This window comes from Vidua chalybeata, chromosome 4 (genome assembly GCF_026979565.1).
Source record: "Vidua chalybeata isolate OUT-0048 chromosome 4, bVidCha1 merged haplotype, whole genome shotgun sequence".
Lineage (NCBI taxonomy): Eukaryota > Metazoa > Chordata > Aves > Passeriformes > Viduidae > Vidua > Vidua chalybeata.
The window spans coordinates 28,635,513-28,658,538 of NC_071533.1; the positions used below are offsets into that span (position 1 = coordinate 28,635,513).

The following is a 23,026-nucleotide window of genomic DNA, read 5'->3' on the forward strand; positions in this document are numbered from 1 at the left end:
GGAGGTCTGCAGGAGAGATGCCATTGTGGCCCTCAAAGTTTTTCTGCAAAGTAGTTCTGTGACCACATTTACAGAAGTTTTCTTTGTAGATAAAAGTGAGTTTTTACAAAGCCAACAAACACAAGGGACAGCTCTGAAAAACCCTTGTGTTGGAAATTTTCCTTTCTTCTTCTGGCTTACATGACACACGTCAGCCCAGGAGTTTGGGTGGAACTGAAACCAAGACATGGTGCAAAAGGGCTGCATGGACTGCCATGGGTTGCAATTGCATCTCTGGATTTACCTCATCAGGAGACCCCAGGCACTATTCCTGATTAATGAGGTTCCCTTAATGTGGTGGTAACCTGGTTGAGGTCCTTGCTTCTGGGAAAATTGTTTCAGTTTCCCATCTTCAAAGCTTCCTGGTGGCATCATTGGTGCTGACAGATGGGCCCATCCCTTCCTCACAAAATATCCTATTTCTATTGGGATTGTCTCAAGGCTACTTCTCTTAAAAAGTATCTGGCCATCTTTTTATGGCAACATTTTAAATTATAGTTCAGATTAATTCTTCAAGCAGTGCATTCAGACCTGGGCCATGCCCACCAGATGGATGTTCCTCTATTCAGGAGACCCTCAAGGATGCTCAGAGGATTGTAGGAGGCTGCAAAGGCAGCAGCTGGAGCTGTGTCTCCCAGAAGGGGTGCCAGGTCCTTTCTCTGCATGAGGAAGCCTAGCAAATATTGGGAAGGAGGGGGCCATCCCCAGGGGTCCCTGTGATTACAGACCACCCCTCTCCCCTTGCAGCAAGGCATGTGGAATCAACACCGGCCAAAGGGGGCTTCAGGTTTGTGGTATAGCAAGGCCAGTGTCTCCCTAGAAGTCTTTCAGAGGTGGCACAGCACTGGAGCAGGCAGCTGTGGCAGCTATAGCCACCAGCTGGCCCCACATTGCTGCATAACTCACTTTGGGGACTTTGTCTTGCATATCTTCCCCAGAGGATGCCCAGTCAAGGGCTGGCAGTTCCCCATTTTTTCTTTTGCTTCCTCTTTCGTGCACTTTATCACCATTGCTCTGCCCTTTGGAGAGCCTGTGGGGCCACACTGTCTGCACCCCTTCCTTCTCCACATTTCATTTCCTATGTCAGTCTTTCCTCATGCCCAGTACCATTACTCACCACAATCTCTCAACTACTGAGCAATGCTCACACCAGGGATTCTGGAAAAGAGAGAGGGAAGAAAACGCTACATTTTTCAAAAGAAATTTTTTTTAACCCCAAAGAAACAAGGAAAGTTCAGCCAGGGCAAACAGTTCTACTGTAGCTTCTCCCTGCTAAAATGCAAGGGTGAAAAGAGATGTTGCTGGGAACCTCTTCTGTTCCAGCAAGAGAGATGTGGTGGGAAGCTGGGAGAACCTGGTGCCATGGTGCCCACACTTGCCATGCCTTTGGCTGGGGCAGCAGGTGGCTTTCACCTGACATGGCTGAAATTGCTTTTCCTAGCAAGTTTGACTCCAGAGGAGGCAGATTATTCACAGTGGCCTCTGCTAGCTGCCAGCTGTCATGGCAAAACAGATGGCCCTGTCTCTGGAGCTGTGTATTGAAGGCTCCCAGCAGCAATGCTGAAAACAGGTGAGAACAACCCCCAGACCTGACATACCCATTTGTGTATGTTTGTGACTTGTCACACCCTTTTATTTTGCCTCCTATGCAAAGCCTGCTAGAGCCTATCTTTTCATTCATCTTTGCCTTCAGAGGGGCTTGTTTGACCACATCTCCCTTTAATATCAGCCACTGGTGAGATGTGCTGGCAGCACAGACCAGCACAAATGTGCATGGGCTCCCATGTCATGCCACACTCTACAAAAACAAAACTTCCTCTCTGCTAGTTGTGTTGCACCCCATGAGCTCACTGAGCTGGAGCTCAGAGCCCAGAATGACAGAGCTTGGGGAGCCCCGGCAACCTGGGGAGCCCCAGCATAAATAATTTTCATCTCCTGAGAAGAGAGTGGTGCTCTACACTGTCAGCCTCAAAGATGATCTCCTGACACAATTATGTGGCAGACCTTGATGGAGAAGAGCAGTCTAAAAATGCTGAGTTGAAACAGGTCAATGCATCCTTCGTGTGAAAAAGAGAGTTGCCCTGCAAAAAGAGCAGTATTTTTCAATCTCTTGGGCAGAATTACACTTTGATTTTATTAGGTAGTTCAGTGCCATACTGTTATGTCCCCAAGTAGGGTGGCAAGATGCCATTTCTTCTGCTCCCATATCTGAGAGGAGATGGGTCTGAGATGACCATCTCTTCCAGGACAGAAATGGAGAGGAGCAGTGAAACAAGGGGGTGGCAGGTTCAAAGCCACCCCAAGGAAATGGCTCTGGCATAATGAAGCAGTGGAACTCCTCACTGCAGGATGCTGTGGATGCTGAACATTTGCATGAGTTCAAAAAGCACCCAGGCCTATTCATGGAGGAAATACCTATTAGGGGTTATTAGGGGCACAGATCCCAGCGCTGGCTCAGGAAGTCCCCCAGGCACATTGCACAGGATGGGAAGAGTTGCCTGGGAAGCACTGGCTCACTTGCCCAGGTTCATGCTGTTTCCAAATTGCCTGAAGCAGGTTAGCCGCCCTTGCAGCCCAGTCATTGGTCCAGCTGGACTTTTTATATCTCTTTATTATGGCTGGAGTGTGAACATCATTTGAGTGCTCCCCACGTTATTAGAGTTCATGGGACATCTACGATTGAGCACACAGTTTTACTGGTTTTGCTATTCCTGCTGTTGTACTACTTACTGTCTTTGCTGGGTTTTTTCTGTATTTCTGCTGCTGGTGCTTGACAGCACTCCTGGAGTAGCTTAAGACCTTTGAAAGGGCTGCTCAGAAAGTCACCAAGTCAGTGGTGGGTTCTGGCTGGCAAGTAGTCTGTCAGAGTGTTTCCTATTCTGCTAGGGTTTTCTTTTCCCTTTATTGAACACACTGGGCAAAGCAGGGCACAGAAAAAGTGAAGCTTCTGGGAGAGATTTTCAAGGGCAAGGGCATAAACTCTTGCCAACAAGGCTGTGGCATGTGCCTATCTGTCTGCCTGCCAACTGCTGCAGAAGTTGATTTCAGCCCTGAGAGCATATGTTTGGCAGCAGCCTGAGAGCCTGAGGTCTCTGCTGCTTCCCTCTGCCCCTGATGGAACTACCAAGGCAAAGGCAGCAGGATCAGGCCTTTCTTAGATAAGGTCTTTTTTTTTTTTATTTGTTTTAAGAAGAGAGACCTCACACTGGCACAGGAAACCACCGAGAAGCCAATTGAAGGAGGCTGGGACAGTTGTCCAGCCTCATTTCACGTTCCTCCGGAGGCACAGAGCATTGCCAGCACAGGTCTCCCATCTGTTCCACCTCTCAAAGAAGGCCCAGCTTTAAAGTTCAGTGGGGACGCCTGGGGCAAAGTCCATGAAGACCTTCACGGACACAATCATCTGACGTACTTTTGGTGTGAGTCAATGCCTGATGCACCAAGACAGGAGGTGAATCAGTCACAGGGCTCTGCTGGGGGTGTCTAGGAAAAAATCACGGCAGCTGTGGTCACTTCTGACCCCCTGGGCCATCCACACTTGGCCCCATTGCTGCCTCATCTCCGGCAGGGGACAGCAGGACATGACAAGGCAGGGCCACGTGTCCCTGCCAGATTCGTGTGATCAGGTCGCAGCGGGAGCTGAGATCATCTGTGGAGCAGAGAAGGGAGATTAACCAGAGGCACAAAGAAGCCCCAGAGGGATTTCAGACTTTCTCCTCTTGTCACAGCCTCCTGTGGATGGCTGTGATGCTCAGGTCTCTGGGGTCCATGGCTGCTGGCACAGGGCCCATGGGAGGGATGTGTGATTGTTTGCTGTGCTGAGACAGCACCCAAGGCAGAGCCCAGACTGGGAGGCAGTGGAGAAGGAAAAAGCCTGTCTTTAAACTTGAAGCTGATTTGGGGTTTTGTCTTGTCACAATTACGATGATTGACTCTCTGTGCCTCAGGAGTAATTTCTGTGTATAAATCTTCCTTTGATTTTTTTTTTTAATATACATTTGCCATTGTCTTGGTCCCAGGCAGGCCATGCCAGCCAAGTTAGACATACAGAGCTAAGGCTGCATTGGCCTGCGTGAGGCCACTTTGGTTCTAACCCCTCTGCTTAGCAACTTCACACTGAGCAACACCAGTATGAGGCACAGGTACACAGAAAAAGCACAAGTGTGTGCCAGGAGGAGTTAGCTACACTTCTGGCCTCTGAACAGTTCCAGCTCAGCAATCTCCCCATCTTTAGTAACCACCCATGTGCTTTACTTCCAGGAATTTATCCTTTTGCTTTTGATGCTCTGTAAATTCTGAGCATGCACAGGGCCTGCAGCAAGGTTTCCCTGGTTAACAGCTCGTGTGAGCTGGTGCTCCTTATGTGGGTTTGACCTTGACAGATGGCACTTTTGGTTCCCATGTCCTGCCACCTGGGTGAACCCTCAGCATCTTCATGCCTCACAAGAGGGCACAGTCCTGTTGAAAGAGCCTCTGAGGAGCCCAGCTCCTTCCTGGCCCACTGCTTGAGGGACAAGAGACCGGGTTTGTCCCAGGAAAAGCGACAGGTTTCCATTCACCTGGTGCCTGCCACTTGGGCCTTGGGATCAGGAACGGGTACAAGGGAGCTGCCTGAAGCCAATTGAAGCCCCTGTGTCTGTAAAAGAAGTGCCAGACACAAGTCATCCCTCCCTCAGTGTAACTTGGAGGGGTGTCCCAGTTACTGCTGGCACAGAACAACCTGCATTTCCACTGCTGTTTCAAAACTCATACAGGTACCACTGCTACATTCATAAAAATTAGTGGGAGATTTGTCATTCATAGCCTGAGTGTATGAGTCTGACACTATGTATAAATAGGTTATAGTCACACTTACATAACGCTGCCTTATTTATGATCTTAAGCCCAAGGGAGAAATGTCTCTTCCCCAGCCCTTTCTTCCTAGCAAAAAACGTCATTCAAAGCTCAGCTTCAATCCTATCACTGAGGCTGGATGCTTAACCAAACACTGGGAAATTCAAGCGAGGCATTTCTCTTTCAACTTGCAAACAGTGATGTCCCCAAAGAAGGCAGCTGCTAGGATCTCTATGCCCATGATTAAATACTGCACCAGTGCTGGAGAGTTTTCAGGAGTGATCCCTGGCTTCACAGCCATGGGGGATATAATGTGTGTTAAAGGCAAAATGTCACAGGCTATGTTAAAGGTTAAAATGCCACATCCCTTACCGGCTTCAATCTAATTCTCAAAGCAGATCCTTTACACTGCATTTGTCTTACATCAAACTGAGAGGAGGGGATCAACTTGCTTTCATAGATTCACTTCTCTGGCTCTGCTGCATCCCCAAATCCTGCAGCCAAAGATATAAGACTAATCCCCATGGCACTTAAAATTCTGGGATTAAGAGACCCATGTGCCTGTTTTATCCACCTCACATACATCTGCTTTATAATCCTTCGTTGTAATAACATGACCACAGACCATGTGTGTCCTGACACCTGGAATGGGGAAAGCTTCAGGGCTTTTGTGGAAGGCAGGAGATGGAAGGGGATTGGCAGAGGATGCTGATGGGGTCTGACAGCACCACATTTGTATAAAATAATGACAAAATGTAAAGCATAGCCTTTGCAGATTCTTATGTCAGGAAGAAGCTTCCCAGTGTGGGCTACCCTGGTGCACCAAGGCTGCAGAAACATTCAGCAATCACCCTGTATCCAACCACCCCCAACCACCAACCAACCAACCACCCACCCCCTAGTCTGAAGCACTGGAAGATACTGTGCTCAGGGGACAGCCAGGCTGGCTCTGCACCTGCCGGGACCCGAATCAGGGCTGATCTCTGGGTTCTGGTGCTATCGAGGGGTGATATTGAGGGGCATGTCTGCCACACCTGTGGGAACAATGGGCACCCAAGTCCTTCAGAGCAGGAGTGATGGATGCATGAGTTCTGCGTGCCCTTACCTACTGTCCAGTCCTCAGGAGTCCCACCAGCAGCGAACCTCCAAACCCTGCAGTTGGTGTCCCCTCACACTTCCCACCAAAACCAGGCAGGTCAAAAAGAAACAGCACAGGATTTTGGAAGGCTCCTTGTTTCTGCAGGCAGCCTTTAGACCTGTTGTAGAACAACCCTCACCTAGCAGAAGCCATTGATCTTAAAATCTTCCTCCCATTCACTGACCATGCTGGATCAGACCTCACGTTTCTCACCCAGAGTAACTGGAGCTGCGCTGATTTTTACAAGCAGAGATAAAAGCAGTGGCAAAAAGCAGGGGGTTGAGAGAGAGAGAGAGGGGGGAGAAACCAAATCTGCAGCAGAAAATCTGCAGGCCACTTTGTATCCTGCTAATTTGAGAGGGTCCTGCCCTGATCTCATTTGCATGGGCATAAACCATTTGTAGCTATTGATACATGGAGGACTCATCGATGTTCTGAGGAAGTGCTCCTTTGCTTTTAGGAATAAAGGCTGCTTTTTCCATCTTCCAATCTAAATCAGATCAGAGGCCCAGTAATTAGTCTCCTATCTAGTGATTTATAGCTCTATCTGATATTGCAGGACAAAAGCAACAGATTATTTGTTCTTCTTGAGATAAAATCTGTAGGGCTGGAGTGGGGATTACACACGGAGGCCTCAGCAGCAGCGAGCAGAGAAAGCAGACCTGGCAAAGCTCCTGGCATTTTTCATGTGCTGTCAAAGGCTTTTGGGTTCACATGTGGAGAGCTTTGGGGCTTGAGGCAACAAAGACTGTGGCAGGGTTCAAGCAGCCTGGTGTGAAGGAGCAAAGATGGGATAGGGAAGCACTTCAGCCCAGCCTGGAACAAATCCTCTTCCTGGCTCCCTTGCCTCTTGCTCCAAGCATACACAGTGTTGTTGAAAACTAGTTGTGGTTGAGCTGCTCTTGTGCCTGCCCACCAAGAGCTGCATTTTCTCCAGCTGCCTTGGAGGATGGAGTGATGATTTGGGACATGCTTGCTGAAATATGCTGTTGTGACCTTGAGCTTAAAATAACATCTGGGACAGTGTGAAGCTTAGCTATGAGAAGCCAGTGCAGGAGGGATGCAGGTGGGCCTGAACAGCTACCTGCCCTCTGGTTCTGCATTCACTCCAGGGGTGTCCCATGCTAGGCAAGGCGCTGCCCTGGAGCCTAGGCTGGTCACATGTTTTTGCAGCTGAGGGGCTGGAAAGCACTGAAAATGAACATTTTCCCCTCCTCCACCTTCTCAGCCAACCTTGCATAATTTCCCCTTTAGCCTCCCTAGACAGGTTCATTACAATTCCCAGCCATTAATATGTAAATATGCCCTAGAGGAAAAGACAGCCTGAATTTATTAACATGAATCTTTTAACTCTTTCACTGCTGCACTTCCCTTTCTGGACAGGAGGGTACATTCCCCAGCCTGGAAAGCTGTGAGGAAGGGAGATTGCATGAAAGGAGAACTGTAAGGTGCTCCAAGAGGACAGAAGGGAACCATGCCCCTGTGGCACTCTGAGAGGGTCAGGTTTTGTTGGTAAGTGCAGACTTGCAAGTTGCTAAGACCTTGATTCTGCCTTCCATTTCTGCCAAAGGCTTCCTGCACATGCCAGGGCAAACCACTCAACCCTTTGGCCAGCCGCTGGCAGCAGCCAGGGAAAGGTGGCAGCATCTTTACACTGCAACTTCTGCCACGTGCCAAGAGTAGTGAGGATGTACCTCTGTGCTTTGTCCATCCACGACTGCACTGGCTGACCAGGAGGGTGGAGGGAGTCAAGCTCTTGGGAAAACTCCAGCATAACAAAGTCCTGGCCAGTGTTCCTGCCCAGTGGCACAGAGGCAGGTACATCTGTCAGGTAGCTGAGACCTGCAGTGTGAGACAGCACATCAGGACTCCATGAGTGCACACTGGGGCCAGGAGCCAGCGGAGCAGAGCCAGGAGGGCTCGCAGAGCTTAGCAATTTAAGAGCTGCCCACAGCAACTATTGTCCATCCAGGGGAACTTATGCTTTGGCATTTCTCTGGGCAGAAAAAAACCTTTAGATAGCCCAACAAATGGGTATCTATTGTCTGGCAAATTTACAGTCTGACTCTAATTTGGTTTTCACTGCCACGGTGAGATGAGGTGTAAATTCCTTTTTCTTAATTCAAAGTACATATTGACATTTAATCATCCAAATATGTGGCTCCTTTGACAATTCATTTCCCTTCAACCCTTTCAACAATTGCCTCTTCTGGCCAGGGCCCTATAAAAGATGATTCCTTGACTCTGCTGCAAAGGAAATGAATGTATCTTGCTTTCTCTCTCTTTTCTTTTGGTTGTTTGTTTTCCAGTGGGATATACTTCAGTTTGCATCATATGGATGCAGTTTGACAGGAATATTAGCTTTCACACTTCTCTGGGTTTACAAAGTCAGGCATGGAGCCGTGTGGTCTTCTCCAATCCCCACCCCCTTTCCCCAGTCCTTTCCATATGCCCTGCTCCTCCACCCCACATAGCTGTGCTTCTTCTTTTGACTTGTGGCTTCTGCCTTGCAAGCATTTTTGGTGACTCTCGTCTTAATACCTCTATAAATAAACTTAATTAGATCTCCTCTTGAGCTGACTGCAATGAGGGAGATCCCTCTTCTCTTCCAGCGGTGTATCATGGCCTTGCCTTGGTTCATTTTGGGCACTCTTGCCTTTGGGTTCAATTTCTCCACATGTCTCACATGTCTGTGAGCCACCAGCCCCAGCACAGCACCAGCTCCAGAAGTGACCAGCCAGGAGCACAGACGTGACAATGCCCAGTGTGGGTGCACAGTCTGGCCTGTGCACAGCCTGGCTGGGTGCAGCTTATTTTCCAGGAAGAAATAGCAAGAACCTGCCACATCTAGATAGGCAGCAGGAAGGGATGAAGAGCGGGGAAAGGGATCAGGCACATGGAGATACTTGAAAATCTCCACCAGATGCACATGCACACACATCCTTCCACACTCCACCCTGAAATAATGTCCTCCATCAGTGTTCTTGTAAACATCCAGGAACATCAGCCCAAATGCCCCTTCCTGCACCCATGACAATACTGCCCTCCTCTCCCACCTCAAATCAGTTTGTCCCAGTCACACACTGGATGATAGAGGGAAAAATTAGGATGATAGGCCTGCCTCCAAGGACATACACTCTGTGCCCTTGGTTATCCAATTTTAGCGTAAAAGCTGGATTGAATAGTGCAGAGGGTATTGGAGACACCAGGCTAGCTCATCCTGTGCTGGTGGCCAACATCTGCCCAAGAGGAACAAAGAAACAACATATTTTGGCAACAGGCCTTGCCCAAAACTTTTTAAGATGCTTTGATGATCCAACTTGAGTTCAACTACTATTGGTATGAGAGCGTAATTTTCCATTAATTTGTAATCAAATTCTCAGTTTGAGTTTTTTGTCTCTGACAGCTTTCTCTAAAGGAAGAAAGAATGTCTCTGGTATGTCACTGGCCACCCAGAGTCTGCTTTACTTCAGCAGAATAGGGTTTTGCTATTCTTGTGTTTGATGCAGGTTAGAATGGGAGACGATTAGCCTTCCACCCCTGTTTGTATTGGGCAACAGGCTCTAATGCACCCTGGAGTGGGGTGTATTACACAAATGGCAGCTGTGTTTCCCCCACAGCTCATCTGATTTGGCTTGGCTGGCGAAAGATTGGAACGGCACACAAAAGCCACAGGTGCAAAGATCGGTCTGACTCAGGCCGAGGGGAGAATCCAGCAGCGGTCAGAGAGCAGAGTGTAAAGGATGCAGGAGTGTCGCCAGCTGTAGGTCCTGCACGTGCGTGCTAGGCTGGATTCCTCCCAGGTAGGCACACACAGCAAGGTGTTACCCTGCCGTGCCCGGGTAAACAGCGACCGGGCACGCAGGGGAGGGGAAGTCAAGCTGCTTCTCCAAGAGCTGCCCTCTGTGAAAAGCAGTGACGTGGCAGATGGCCTTGAGTAACCATTGTGCCCCTAACCTTACACCCAACCACATCCAAGTCCACATCGGGATAGCTGAACACCTTTAGGTCTCTGAAGCAGACTCACCTGGGACTGGCCGGCATCAGTTTGCAGGAAATGCCCTGAGCACGGTTGCTGGCATTGTGGTTTGCGATGCTGCTTCTGTTTGAAAGCAGTCCGAAAGAGGACTTCGGGGTGCAATGATTGCTCGTTGTTTGGGTGGTGGTTATGGGGACACCCTCCTGGGACACTTCAGGGCTGTGCATTTACTCCTTAGGCTTTTAGTGGAAAATTGAATTCCTCTATGTGAGGAATGAAGCCAGGCAGGGTGCTGTAGCGTTTTCAGGGCTCTGCAGCTAATGAGATGCCGTTTTCTGACAGGGGAAGCGTGGCCGTGAAAGATACGTAGTCAGAAGGACCCAGAGGGACCCTGCAGAGCTGACAGCGGGCCCTGCTCACTGCCCCCCGCCGCGGCAAGCAGTCCAAGCGAAACAGTAGCAAGGGGACAAAGGAAGAGGAATGTGCGCAGCGTGTGCCCGGCCTGCCGTGTGCGTGTGCCTGAGTGAGTGAGTGAGTGTGTGTGTGCGTGTGTGTGTGTGTGTGTCTGTGTGTCTGTGTGTGCGTGTCTGTGTGTCTGTGCAGACGGGCGCGTGCCCCGCAGCCTGTGCACGTGGGCGTGTGCCCCGCAGCGTGCGGGACCCGGAGAGGTCCGGGCGGGGGTGACACCGCGCTACCCCGCGGTGACAAAGGCGCGGCGCGGCTCGCCGCTCGCTCTCCCCCATTCACAACCCGCGGCCGGCGCGGACGGATTTTCTTTTTTTTTTTTGTGAATGGAGGCGGTGACGTCGCCGCGCCCGCGCGCCGCCTCCCCTCCATTCATGCGGCCCCGGCGCGCCGCGAATGGGCGGGGCGGGGCGGGGCGGGGGCGCGCGCCGGCCGCCGCCGGGTAGTAAAGGCTGCGCGCGGCGCGCGCGGGGGTGCGCGAGCGGCGCGGGCGGCGGGCGCGGGGCCCGGCGGGCGCTCGCTCCCCCCGCCATGGTGGCCACGGAGGGGCTGCGCGAGATGGAGGGCAGCGCGCTGCGGCGGCTCGTGGGCCGCGACGAGGCCGGGGCCGGCGGCGCCGCGCGGTGCCTGGTGCTGGACTGCCGCCCCTTCCTGGCGCACAGCGCCGGGCACATCCGCGGGGCGCTCAACGTGCGCTGCAACACGATCGTGCGGCGGCGGGCCAAGGGCGCCGTGAGCCTGGAGCAGATCCTGCCGGCCGAGGGCGAGGTGCGGGCGCGGCTGCGGGCCGGGCTCTACTCCGCCGTCGTGGTGTACGACGAGCGCAGCCCGCGCGCGGAGGCCCTGCGCGAGGACAGCACCGTGGCGCTCGTGGTGCGCGCGCTCCGTCGCGACACGGCGCGCGCCGACATCCGCCTCCTGGCAGGTACCGCCGGCGGGGAGCGGGCGGCGGGGACACCGGGAATGCCGGGTGGGGGGAACCGGCCGCGGACAGCCGCCCCCGCCCGGGGACCGGGGGGGTCCGGGCTCGCCGCGCCCCGGGCAGGGCGCTGCCTTCTCCCGCCTCCGGCTGTCCTGCAGAAGTTGGGAGCCGGCGGGAGGGCTGGGCGGCCGCACGGAGCTGGGGTCCCGGGACCGTCGCGGCGCGGCCATCAGCCCCGAGCGTGGGTGCCCGGGCGGTCTGAGCCGGCTCAGGGGCATCGAGCCCGCCCCGTGGCCCTGCCCGGGACCTGAGGGAAGTGAGTGTGTGTGGGGGGGAAATCCCCCCACGCTTTGTTTGAGTCCATCCCCAGCCCCACGGTGCAGAGGAGGAATTTGTGCAGGGTCACATACCTGCTGTCACGGCGATTTCCCCTTGCAGCGGGCAGAAAACCCGGGGATGCCTCTGTGCTCCTTTTGCGACTACAATAGGGATCAGGGCTGCCCCCCTCTGCCGTGTGTTAAATGGGAAGCTGTGCACATTTGGAGCTGCTGGTCCTGAGAATTGCCGTGAGATGATTTAGGGGCGGGGGATGCTCAGCTGGGGTTCCTGAATGAGCTCTGTGGGGCTTTTTCTTTTTTGTTTACAGCCTGAGAGTCAATTTATTCCTTGGCTTACTTACAGCAGGGGTGAGGATGTGTATGCAGAGTAGCAAATCCATTAAGAGGCTTGATAGATGGAGGAGCTAGCACTTCGGTTGTACTAGATACAGTAAAAGCAGCAGGAGCTGTTCCAGGGATGCGATACGATGTGCTGCTGCGGGAGTGCCTGCACAGCAAGGGCTCGCTCAGGAGCAGGCTCCTTCACCGTGAGCCAGCGTGCTGCTGGAGCCACGCATGTGGCAGGAAATGCTGCTCTGCTTCAAGGGTGGCCTTTGTCAGCTGAGAGCTTCTGGTGCCTCTGTGGTTCTCGTGGGAGGCTGGTGGGAATGGGAGCTCTTTTAAGGAATGGGCTCTAAGAGACTCAGTCTCAGCACTACAGTCTTCTTTTTCTGTTCCACAGAACCACTGAAATAATCTGATTCCATGAGAGCTACACTAACCCAGAGCTGTGCATGCCCAAGTGCACATTTGTTGGGTGCAGGTCTCAATGAAGATCCTGAAGTGTTTTGTGCAGGTCAAGCTGCTGCCAGGTTCCCTGTGAAGCAGCCTGGCTGGGGGTTGCTTGGCCATGGGCATCTGCTCTGCCTGGCTCCTGCACCAGGCAGGGCTGATGTGAACAGCCAGGAGCTGCTGGATCAATGAATCTGATGGGATTCATTGAACAGAAGCATTTGAAAAGGTCTCTTTTTCTTTCCAAGATATTTCTGCCCATCACCCTGGGCAGCTTTTCCCTCTCATGGTATGATGACCACTGGAGTGTGAGGTAGTAGATCCAGGGATTTTAGGACCAGATCCCTGGAACTTGTCTAACAAAGGCTCTTGGTTTTGGATGCTCCTTCAAATCGAAGTAGTAGGACTGTAAAGGGATGTCAGGCTAGGGAAATGAAGCTTCTGCAAACTGTCCTGGCTGCGTGGGAGGGACAATGCAAATGCAATGATAAATCTGCACGGTTCTGCTTTAAGGTACTAGAGCCCTTCCTTTTGTAGGGGGAGGAAACCACAAAGGACACTGGGATGCTGGCCGTATCGGGCTCTAGCTGCCCAGGGATTCCTGGGCTGCTTGAGAAGCTTTCATCCATTTTTTTGAATATCCAGCCTTGTTCAGGGCAGTCTCAGAGCTAAGGCTGGATAAGAAGTGTCCTGCTGTATGCTCTGGTAAGCCGAAATCTGCAGGCAATGGTCCTGCTGTTGGTTTGAGTCTTCAGGAACCATCCTGGGAATCAGGGCTTGATCTAGCTGGAGTCCTGTGGTGATAGTAAAATACTTGATTTTCATTGATTTTGATGCTCAAAGTCAGACCCTTCAAGGATGTCAGGATTGTTGATTTGATTTGAATGAGAGAAGGAAATCTCACCAGAAGTGTTTATTGGCAGTTCAACACTGCAGTTTCCCTGTCCTGGGAACTCAGTGGGATTTGCTCGTTTCACCGGCCATGAGGAAGCCCTGACATCCCCTGTGCTTATCCCCTTGGCAGCAGGTCAGAGGAGCAAGCTGCTCCATGTTCAGCTTGCACCTGTGTCCTTGGGAAGCAGCAGACACCTCTCTTGGGTGGCAGCTTGGCTGTGGGGTCAGCTTGGCTGTACCTGGCCAGAGCCAGGGCTTTCCTGGTCTGTTGTTTTGGGAGCTCTGAGCTGGAGGGTCAAGCTGGGAATGGGAGACCTGCCTGTCTTTTGTGACAAAATGATGTGTCAAGGGAAGATGAGAGCTGAACAGACTTTGGCCTCGGAGCAGCTTTTCCCATTTAAGTCTGAGTATGCTAGAAATAAATCCTCTCTTCGTTATCTCAGAGAACAACCTTGGCCTCAGTCTGGAGTTTTGGCTGGCAGTATGCAGGGAACCGAACCCTGGACCAGAGACTTTGGGTGGCCAAGATCATTGCTCTTGGTGCTCTTGCTCCAAGGGAATGGTGGGGCCTCAGGGATTCCCCTCGCTTCCTGCTGAAAGCCTGACTGCTCCTCCTGGGGCAGGAGACCACTCTCCATCGCTGTAGCATCATCTAGTGGCCAAGGGCATCTCCGGCTGTGCCGTTCTGCAGTCCTGTGAATGCGGTCTGGGATAACACTTTGTGCCTCTCTTCTTGCAGGGGGCTATGAGCGCTTCTCCTCGGAGTACCCTGAATTCTGCGCAAAAACCAAGTCCCTCAGCAATGTGTCACCCCCCACCAGTGCTGAGCCCCTGGATCTGGGCTGCAGTTCCTGTGGGACCCCTTTCCATGACCAGGTATGTCTAAAAGCCCAGTGCTTAGCTATCTTGACTATCCTTCCAGCATTGCAACCTGCTCCAACAGGAGTCTTTCTGCTCTCCCTTAGCTGGGGCTTGTGGAGCCGAAGCCCTGCTTCCTTTCCTCTCATGGGAAAGCATGGTGGTCCTCCTAAGCCCGGGGTGTTTGTGTGCCCCACTGAGTGGACACGCCCAAATCCTGTTAACCCACACCTGCCTGTTTCTGAACAGGACAAAGAGAGGGAGAGAAAGGGCTGAAACAGGTTAATACCTCAGGACGGCAGCCTCTGCTCCCTCTTCTGAGGGCCCTGGATCAGGTGCCAGGTTGCTGCACAGCTCGACATTTCCAAGCCATCTGGATGTGTGTCCTGCCTCCCACTGTGCCCTGGTCAACCTGTTGTTTTCCTCTGTCACAGGGTGGGCCTGTGGAGATCCTTCCCTTCCTCTACCTTGGCAGCGCCTACCACGCAGCCCGGCGGGACATGCTTGATGCGCTGGGCATCACAGCCCTGCTGAACGTCTCCTCAGATTGCCCAAACCACTTTGAGGGGCACTACCAGTACAAGTGTATCCCTGTGGAGGATAACCACAAAGCTGACATCAGCTCCTGGTTCATGGAGGCAATTGAGTACATTGGTGAGTGCCTGTGCAGAGATGTTGTGTCCGTTGGTGGCACTGGTGGGAGGGAGGTCAGCCACCACCTGCAGGTTTGGTGAGGGGCTGGGCTGTGGTGGCAGGGTGTGGGTCTCATGTCTCACCCTGTTGCCCTCCAGACTCAGTGAAGGAGTGCTGTGGCCGGGTCCTGGTGCACTGCCAGGCTGGCATCTCCCGCTCAGCCACCATCTGCTTGGCGTACCTGATGATGAAGAAGCGTGTCAAGCTAGAGGAGGCCTTTGAGTTTGTCAAGCAGCGCCGGAGCATCATCTCCCCCAACTTCAGCTTCATGGGGCAGCTGCTGCAGTTTGAGTCGCAGGTGTTGGCCACTTCATACGCAGTGGAGGCCGTCAGCCCCTCGGGGACGCTGCGGGAGCGGGGCAAGGCCACCTCCACTCCCACCTCGCAGTTTGTCTTCAGCTTCCCGGTGTCTGTCGGTGTCCATGCCACCCCCAGCAGCCTCCCCTACCTGCACAGCCCCATCACCACGTCACCCAGCTGTTAGCTCAGGGCCGAGGCCAGCCGGGCAGGTAGTGCCAGGCGTGCAGGGGCGTGGAGCCCTGTGATGTTAAGCAATAGTGCCGGACACTGCCATTCACCCTGGACTCGCCATCTTTTTCGTAGAGAAATTTCTTACCTCATCTTGGTTTGTTTGCTTTTTATTGTTGTTTTGAAAGCACGAAGTTGTAAAAGCCACAAACCTTGACATTGTCCAGGCTCTTTGGGGGAGGAAAAAAAGATAGTATACTGGGTTTCCTCAAGTGCCTGGTCTTCACGTGTTTCCATCCCCGTTTTATTGTCTTGTTTTTTTACACCTCCCCTTCTCCCCATGTTTCTGCCCCCTGCTCATTAGGTTGACAAGGGAGCCTACCCTGTTTTTATTGTGCAGCAGCCTTCCCCCTTGCAGAGACACCTGTGTGTGTGGTGGCTGCTGCTTACCTGAGCCAGGTACACTTTGGACAAGCAGAGCTGCAGGCAGGGCCTTGGGGCGAGCAGGAGTGGTGGCACAGGGCTGCCTGCACTCAACCTCAGCCCTGCCAGTGGCTGGGGAGATGAGGCAGGAGCTGGCAGGCACCTGCCAAATCGCTAGCTGAGTCTATTCCAGGGGGGAGAGCAATCTCTGTGGTTGGGAAGTGGTTTGGAGGGAGAGATGTAGTCTGAAATGCCTCTTTTCTTGCCTCTGTGGATCACTGGTTTCTAGAAAACTTAGGTCCAATCTCCTGTGGCTTTAAGATGAGAAAGAAGGGGTTGGGGCAGCAGTCTGGGCTGCTTTTGATTACTCTGCTCAGCTTCCTCTCCACCAGTCCCACTGCTGCTCTTCTTCCAAAAGAAGCAGGACGGGACATGGGTGGGCTATAATGGAAGAGAGAAGCTGTGGGGTGGAGGACAGGCTGACCCAGAGGTGTCATTCATCCAGCATTTTCAAGCTTCTCCCATGTCATGACCAGCCCTTTTCCTGTGCTGAGTCTTGTTCACCTGTGCAACATTTCTGCAGCTTTTGGTCCAAGCCTTGAAAATGCCTCATCTTCAACCCACCTGGAGCCTTATTTCCCACCCTACCTCTGTCCTTCCCTCCAGTCCAGTCCAACACACAAGATGCCTGTGTGGCTGATGTACATATGTATGGTTTTGTTCTTTTTTTTTTTTTTTTTTTCTAGAAATTAACTTTTTATTTATTGCCTGAGGGAGGGAGAAAACATTGTTTGGAGAAAATAAAAATAAAACTGTTTTCAACAGTTTGGCTGGAGCAAATTTGTCTTAAGACCAAGACAGAACAGCAGGTTGTGCACATATTCCATCTTCACAGAGCAACTGTTAAAAATGTATTTATTGACTTTTAAACTATTACAAGTATTGCAGATCAGACATTTAGCCAAGCACACTTATAGATCAAACTCAGTTGTTACAGAGATGTTACCTAAAGTCCGCCATGTAGGTAGGCTGAGAAACTGCCCATCGTCTTCAACTTTGAGAGAGAAGGTAAAAGAAGAAATAAATAAATGATATCCCAGCTCCAGGTAATCGGCAACCAAGAGAGGACAAACACAGGGCTAGTTATGAAAACAAGTTACAGAAAAAAGGTCTAGAAATTCAACCCCTAGCTACATTGCCATCTGGGTTGCCAGAGAAAGCAATTAGGAATGACAAAGCACAAGCTCATGGGACCGCAGCACAGAAAATCCCCATTTCAATTTCCAAAGCTGAAGCAAGTTCTGCAGATGTTAAGAAAGTGTCAAAATTATCTTGTAATAACAGAGATTCTAATAATCTACATTAGTAATTAATGGGACTAGCACTAAAACTTGCCACCAACAGGTTCAGCAAGACCAATACATCAAAACCAGTCAGATAATGTGACTTGACAGGCATATGTGTCAGTGTAATGGAAATGCATCTGCTTCCCATGTCCCCTACAGATTCCCAGGCTCATTCACCTTGCTTCAGAGATTTTAACACACATACAATGTTCCCCAATCCCCTGGGTTTCACATCTACTCTGTGTTTAGAGAGGTGGGAACACTGCCACTCCCTCTCTGCACATCTGTCCTACCACTCCTGGGAAGACCAGGAGAACATGCTCTGGACTGTGCCCAGCCACCACCTCTGATCACCACTGGATTCAAGTCTGTGGAGGTTCACAAGCCAGTTGCTATGTGAGGCAAGAACTGAATATATATTTTCCCAGGTCTTCCCTATCCAGGCTACAGCATAGCTCACATTGCTGTGCAAATATTCAGCTTAACATAACTGATGCATGTCCTCTTGGATTTCTGAGCTGGACTCTGTGGCAAAGCAGCATGGAAACAGAGAAATTCCACTGAAAATAAATTCACATATTTCCTGACATTCAGCTTCTGAGAATGATAAGCAATGTTCAAACTAACCTGTTTTGTGGCTGGACCCTTCCATTTACCCATCTTGAAAAATCCTGTTCAGGGCAATTTCTGTTAACAGTCCCATAAGGAAATTGCAGGCAGTGCATGAACTGTGCAGAAACTGATGTCATTGCAGGGATGCAGGAGGCTTTTTTGAGATTTGCCACTGTCTTAAGTAGCCTTCACAGGCCATGCAGTGGCACATGTTGGCATCCCTCAGTACCTCACACATTCACAGGGAGCAGACACCTCCTCTAACCTAGAACAAACAGTAGGAGCAAGGAGGTTTCCAGAGCCAAGAAAGTGCCTTTCTCCAGGAGCTACTCCCTCCCATATATCACATGCCTTTTCTGTGTCTGCTGGCCACCACAGCCAACAGTGCAGAACATTTTGCAGGGTTTTCTCTCTGCTTCAATGTAGAACTTTCTTTTGGGGTACTCCCATAACAAACAAGCAAAGTTTAAGTTTGCAGGCAAAATAAATTCCTGCTACATAATGCAGTGGGATTCAATTGCATCACATGCAAACACTCAAAACAGAGTTTAGAAAACCAATAGTGACTGCAACATGGTGGAATTAGTATAAGAGGTTTGTAACGGTCTCTGTGGAGCTGGGGTCAAACACAACTGATAGATAAAAATAAGAATTAAAAACTAAAATATACCTTATTAAGGTACTGTACTGTCTGCTTTTAATCCTAACAAAAGTTTTGTTGACAGCAATCAGAATGCAGTGTCACTCTGCACCAAGTATCTAAGTCATCAGTCTCACAGAAACAGTTTCAGCAATGGAGAGCAGAACCCTCCTTCCTTTGTTAGGTGGTGACTTTTCTTTCTGTTTGCCTATTAAGGTCCTGTTGCGAAACTACACAGAAGTTTCAAAATGCTGCCTCAAAGGGACACTGACAAAAATCAACAGGCCTGAGAGACACATTGTCCCTTGTGCCAGCAGAAACCAAGTTCTGTCCCTGGTCTCCCAAACCTAGGAGGGCCCAGCCCAGCTTTCTTACATCCTCAGCTCCTACTGTGCCTCCCACTGGTGAGCCAATGCTGCAAAATGAGTATCCCTGTATCAGGGGACTGCTCTTCTCAGGAGGTCAAAAACTTCATTTCTCAGGAGACAGCAACTGCCTGGTTATGGGGTCACAGCATGTTTAAGGTCCCATTGTAGTTAACTCCCCCAGCTAAAGCAGCAGCGTCTGTACCGTTAACAGCCTGCCAAATGCACCACAACCACGACTGGGTTTTTAACGGGTAACTTTGATATTGATGGGCAGATCCTCACTTTGTTTTGAACTGTAAGAGCAGGTATGACAACATATGCTACTCCTGCACAGGTGTCTCTAACACACAGATGCATCATCAGGCCTGGGTATTCCTCTGTGTCTGGCCACAAACGGATATGAGATCACGCCATTACGAGACAAAAACCACTTCAAAATGATTTCCTCACACAGCACCTTTACTCTGCACAGAACATCAGAAACATTAACACTGGCAGTTCAAAGATACTGGAAAGTAGAATCACAGAATATGCTAAGTTGGAAGGGACCCATCAGGATCACTGAGTCCAGCTCCTGGCTCTGCGCAAGACAGCCCAGGAGTCACACCATGTCCTGAGAGTGTCATCCAAAACCTTCTTGAACTCTATCAGGCTTGGTGCTATGACCACTTCCCTGGGGTCCCTCTGGGTGAAAATCCTTTCTCCTAGTATCCAACCTAAATCTCCCCTGACTCAGCTTCATGTTGTTTCCTCCAGTCTTCTTACTGGTCATGGGGGTGAAGACATTGATACCTGCCCCTCCACTTCCTCTCGTGAGGATGTTGAAAACCTCAATGAGGTCTCCCCTTAATCTCCTCCAGGCTATTTTTATCCTCTAGAAGTTTCAGGCTGCAAAACGAATCCAGACTAGACATTAGTTGAACCAGCACATAGGAAACAACAAGCAAGAACAGCATCCGGTGTGGGCTCGGTGGGGTTTTCCTTTTTAGATTTGTTCTTGGTTTTGAAAGTTGTAAAGCTTTTAACTTTCACGCCCACATTAACCATTTTGCTCACCTAAGCAGCACAGCTCTTTCACCATTTAAAACTATGTCTAACTGGGGATGGAGAGCAGCACTCACTCTGTTCGCTATCTGAAACCCTAGAGCAGATAGGCACATCCCCTCATTCCATTATTAACTAAATGAAAAACAAACCCCGAACTTAAATGGTGAATACAAAGCTTCAAAGCCTAGTGGTGATCCTTGCAATCCTCTAACACTATGAAACAAGTAGCCAAAATACAAGCACCCAATTTATCAATGAAACTTGTTTAAAAGGACAACTAGGCTAGAGCCTGGCTGGGACTTCAAAGCTACATATTTAATCAGGTCACAAAATGAAGCGAGAACCATATATCCACTATCAGCTCGAGAAAAGTAAAACTCAGAGTTCAAGTTCTGTTGGAGTATTGCTATTTCTAAGGTTTCCTTTAGAGACATTACAAAGAGATGATGTTCAGGTAGCCATATTGCATCAAATGACTGATTTTACAGTGGGTGATATTTCTTGTGAGGATGACTTGCTTCAACATTAATGCCTTAACATCAAAAATAAAAATGTTGTGTCTTAATGCTGAAAGTGAAATGCTCTTCAGGATTAAGTCTGTTTTATACAAACATGTTAGCAAAATCCCACTTGTGGGAAGCACGTATATTTTTATGAACTAAGAGCACACTATTCTGTTGCTTTCTTGCTTTAAAGGGAATCAAACCTGAATGCATGAACTGGATCATCAGATACTAAATAGTGCTGGTTGATAGGGTAATGTACCACATGTTGTGTCCACAGGAACATTTTTTTCCTCCAGTTTTTACATGGTCAACACTGAAGCATATCTCCTGGTATTAGTTGTTAGGAAAAAAATTAACAGGTCTTGATCTTCAACCTTCTCTGAAACTGTAAAACACCACAAAAAAGAAACAGTTTCTACTTTTGTTAAATTCATATCCATCATGAGGGGGACTTTTGAAACTGTTTGATGCTGTGCTATGCAATGTTTAAAAATAACTTTCTTCTACCCAGTAAAATAAACCTGGGAATTTGGGAAGGAGGGTATTAAGTGAATAAATCCTAACTTTGTTCTCTGGTATACCTGCAAACAAATCCGCTTGCCAACTGATACTTTAAAATTTTGTTCTCATCAAAATGTAAAATTGATATTTAAAAAAATTATTACTTTTGTAAATCCTTTAATCTCTTCAACTGTGATGTCACACACAAAGATGTGACAGGAAACTGCTGTAATACACTCTCCCTTACCAGCCTGAAACCCATTTCCTGGGTTTCATCTTACAGAGGGACATGAACCAGATAAGCCCTCCTGTATGAAATCTTCTGACTTTTCACCTGCTTCTCCCAGCAAAACCATACCCTGCTGTAACTGGAGAACATTTCACATCTCCTGCATGTACTTAACAGGAGCCTTAGAAAATGCCCTTTTAGAGATGCCAGGAGAGGGCATGCACCTGTTTCATGAAGTTCTTCTAAGCACAAGAGCTGGTTTTACCCTTGCAAACACTTCCTAGGGCTTCCCCTAGAAAACTCACACAGACCAGGCAGCAAACTGACATCGTTTGTTTCCACTCTAAAGTTACACTCACTCATGTTATCGTTTGCTCAGAGGTGTGCAAAAAATACCCTATATTGAATAACTTGACCTAGCCCCTCCTCAGATGAAATTTATATTGCATTGTTAACGATTTTAGTCGACTTGACTTTGTGCAAAATATCTTCAAGAAAGTTCTGGCTCAACTTCAGAATACAAAAGGAGAATAAATAGGATCACTTGAAAACAGGAAATGAATGGTGTATGCTGAAAAGAAAATGATGGGCTTTATGTAATTTATCTGCAAATAAAATAACTAGAAAAGTAGTGTCTGAAATTTTAGCATGTGAGATGGCAGCAATAAAGATTTCCATTTGCACAATAATGTTCCCAAGGTCTAGATCAAAACAATATTATTTTACACATGGTATCTGCAGAGACTAGGAGCCTGAGATATGTTATTAAAAGGCAGTCCCTTGTAAACTTTCCTCAAGAGGAACTGTAGCAGTTGAGTATGCAAGAGTTATTCATTATCATATTCATCAAGACAGCAATACTTTATAAAAGACATACAGCTTATTTCCAGGTTGTTAAGAATTTTATGTGATACTGATTTTCTGAAACATGTATCCATCCAGTCCAAGATTGAAGTCACATCCTTCTCCACTGTTCTGAAGCTACTAGGTCTTTTGTTCTGCTGCTGTTGCTGTCTGTGAAGGAGCTTCTGGTTTCACAATCTGGTATGTAATGAGATATTCTGGGTATGCCTGAAAGTAAAATAAGAAAAAAACCCCTGGTTTATGCAAGGGTAACTCAGCAAGTTCCAGTTTTTGCAATTCACTAAATAGAGACCAAGAAGGACAGCACAAAAACCAGCTCTATGTTCACAGCATGCAAGAACAAGTAGATTTGTCAAACCTAGCCAGCACTATGTGGAACTACTGGATGTACTTAACACCTTGGTTAATACACAAATAGAAAGATGTTTCTTCCACATAGTCACTGCCAGAAATTGTGTGCAACAGGAATTCAGAGTTACTCTCCTTGTTAGCTAATCCTACAAATTGGTCAGTGCCTGTTAAATTACTCAAAAATCTCGGATGACTGATGAAGTCTGACCTCAAAAGGGTCAATAGCTTGCGATGTAACCTGAAAAAAGCCTTTACTGGCAGTAAAATATTTGGCCCACCCAAAGCACATAACCCAGTATGTCATCTGTCCAGTGTTTCCTGGAGACAGCTGGTAGCCAGTTCAGTCTCAGAACAAAGCTAGAGTTGATGGAGAGCAGGGCCCCATATGGAGGAACATCGACAGATGAGAGGAGACTGGGCCTATGGAAGCCTCATGTAATCCAGCAAGGGCAAAGGCACCTGAGATGAATTCCTTGTAACACTGCAGGATGAGAAGCCACTCAGCTGAAAAGGTGATGGGGTCCTTGGGTGACAGCAAGCTCAAGCAGAAACAATAGTGTGTCCTGGCAGCAATAAAGGCTGCAAGCATCCTGTGGTAAATTACCATCCTGTGGTAAATCACCAGGTGCAGCAGCGACTGCTGTTTATTCACTACTCCCTCAACCACATCTAGAAAACCAAAAACTTTTAGGTTCTCCAATACAAGAAAGATGCCAACAAGCTGGAGCCAAGTTCAGCAAA

The 23,026-nt window shown here is 49.4% G+C and overlaps 2 protein-coding genes across 3 annotated transcripts in view; one reads left to right on the top strand and one right to left on the bottom strand.

The window, feature by feature from the left end:
- Nucleotides 1-10,985: 10,985 nt before the first annotated feature.
- DUSP4 (dual specificity phosphatase 4) lies at nucleotides 10,986-16,648 on the top strand. The gene is made up of 4 exons (XM_053941957.1): nucleotides 10,986-11,379; nucleotides 14,119-14,255; nucleotides 14,672-14,891; nucleotides 15,029-16,648. The coding sequence occupies exons 1-4, from the start codon at nucleotides 10,986-10,988 to the stop codon at nucleotides 15,412-15,414; spliced, it is 1,137 nt and encodes a 378-aa protein (XP_053797932.1). The 3' UTR covers nucleotides 15,415-16,648.
- Nucleotides 16,649-16,719: 71 nt separating this feature from the next.
- The window catches only part of TNKS (tankyrase), a 129,768-nt gene continuing 123,461 nt past the window's right edge, over nucleotides 16,720-23,026 (bottom strand). For both annotated transcript variants that reach the window (XM_053941956.1, XM_053941955.1), the window contains exon 27: nucleotides 16,720-22,141. In XM_053941956.1, the coding sequence (XP_053797931.1) occupies nucleotides 22,055-22,141 (87 nt within the window). In that variant the 3' untranslated portion in view covers nucleotides 16,720-22,054. The remainder of the gene's footprint in view (nucleotides 22,142-23,026) is intronic.

Coding starts and splice junctions, on each gene's coding strand:
- DUSP4 (XM_053941957.1), top strand. CDS start 10,986: ATGGTGGCCACGGAGGGGCTGCGCGAGATGGAGGGCAGCGCGCTGCGG. Junction 14,256..14,671: donor GGACCCCTTTCCATGACCAG/GTATGTCTAAAA, acceptor CCTCTGTCACAG/GGTGGGCCTGTGGAGATCCT. Junction 14,892..15,028: donor GGAGGCAATTGAGTACATTG/GTGAGTGCCTGT, acceptor GTTGCCCTCCAG/ACTCAGTGAAGGAGTGCTGT.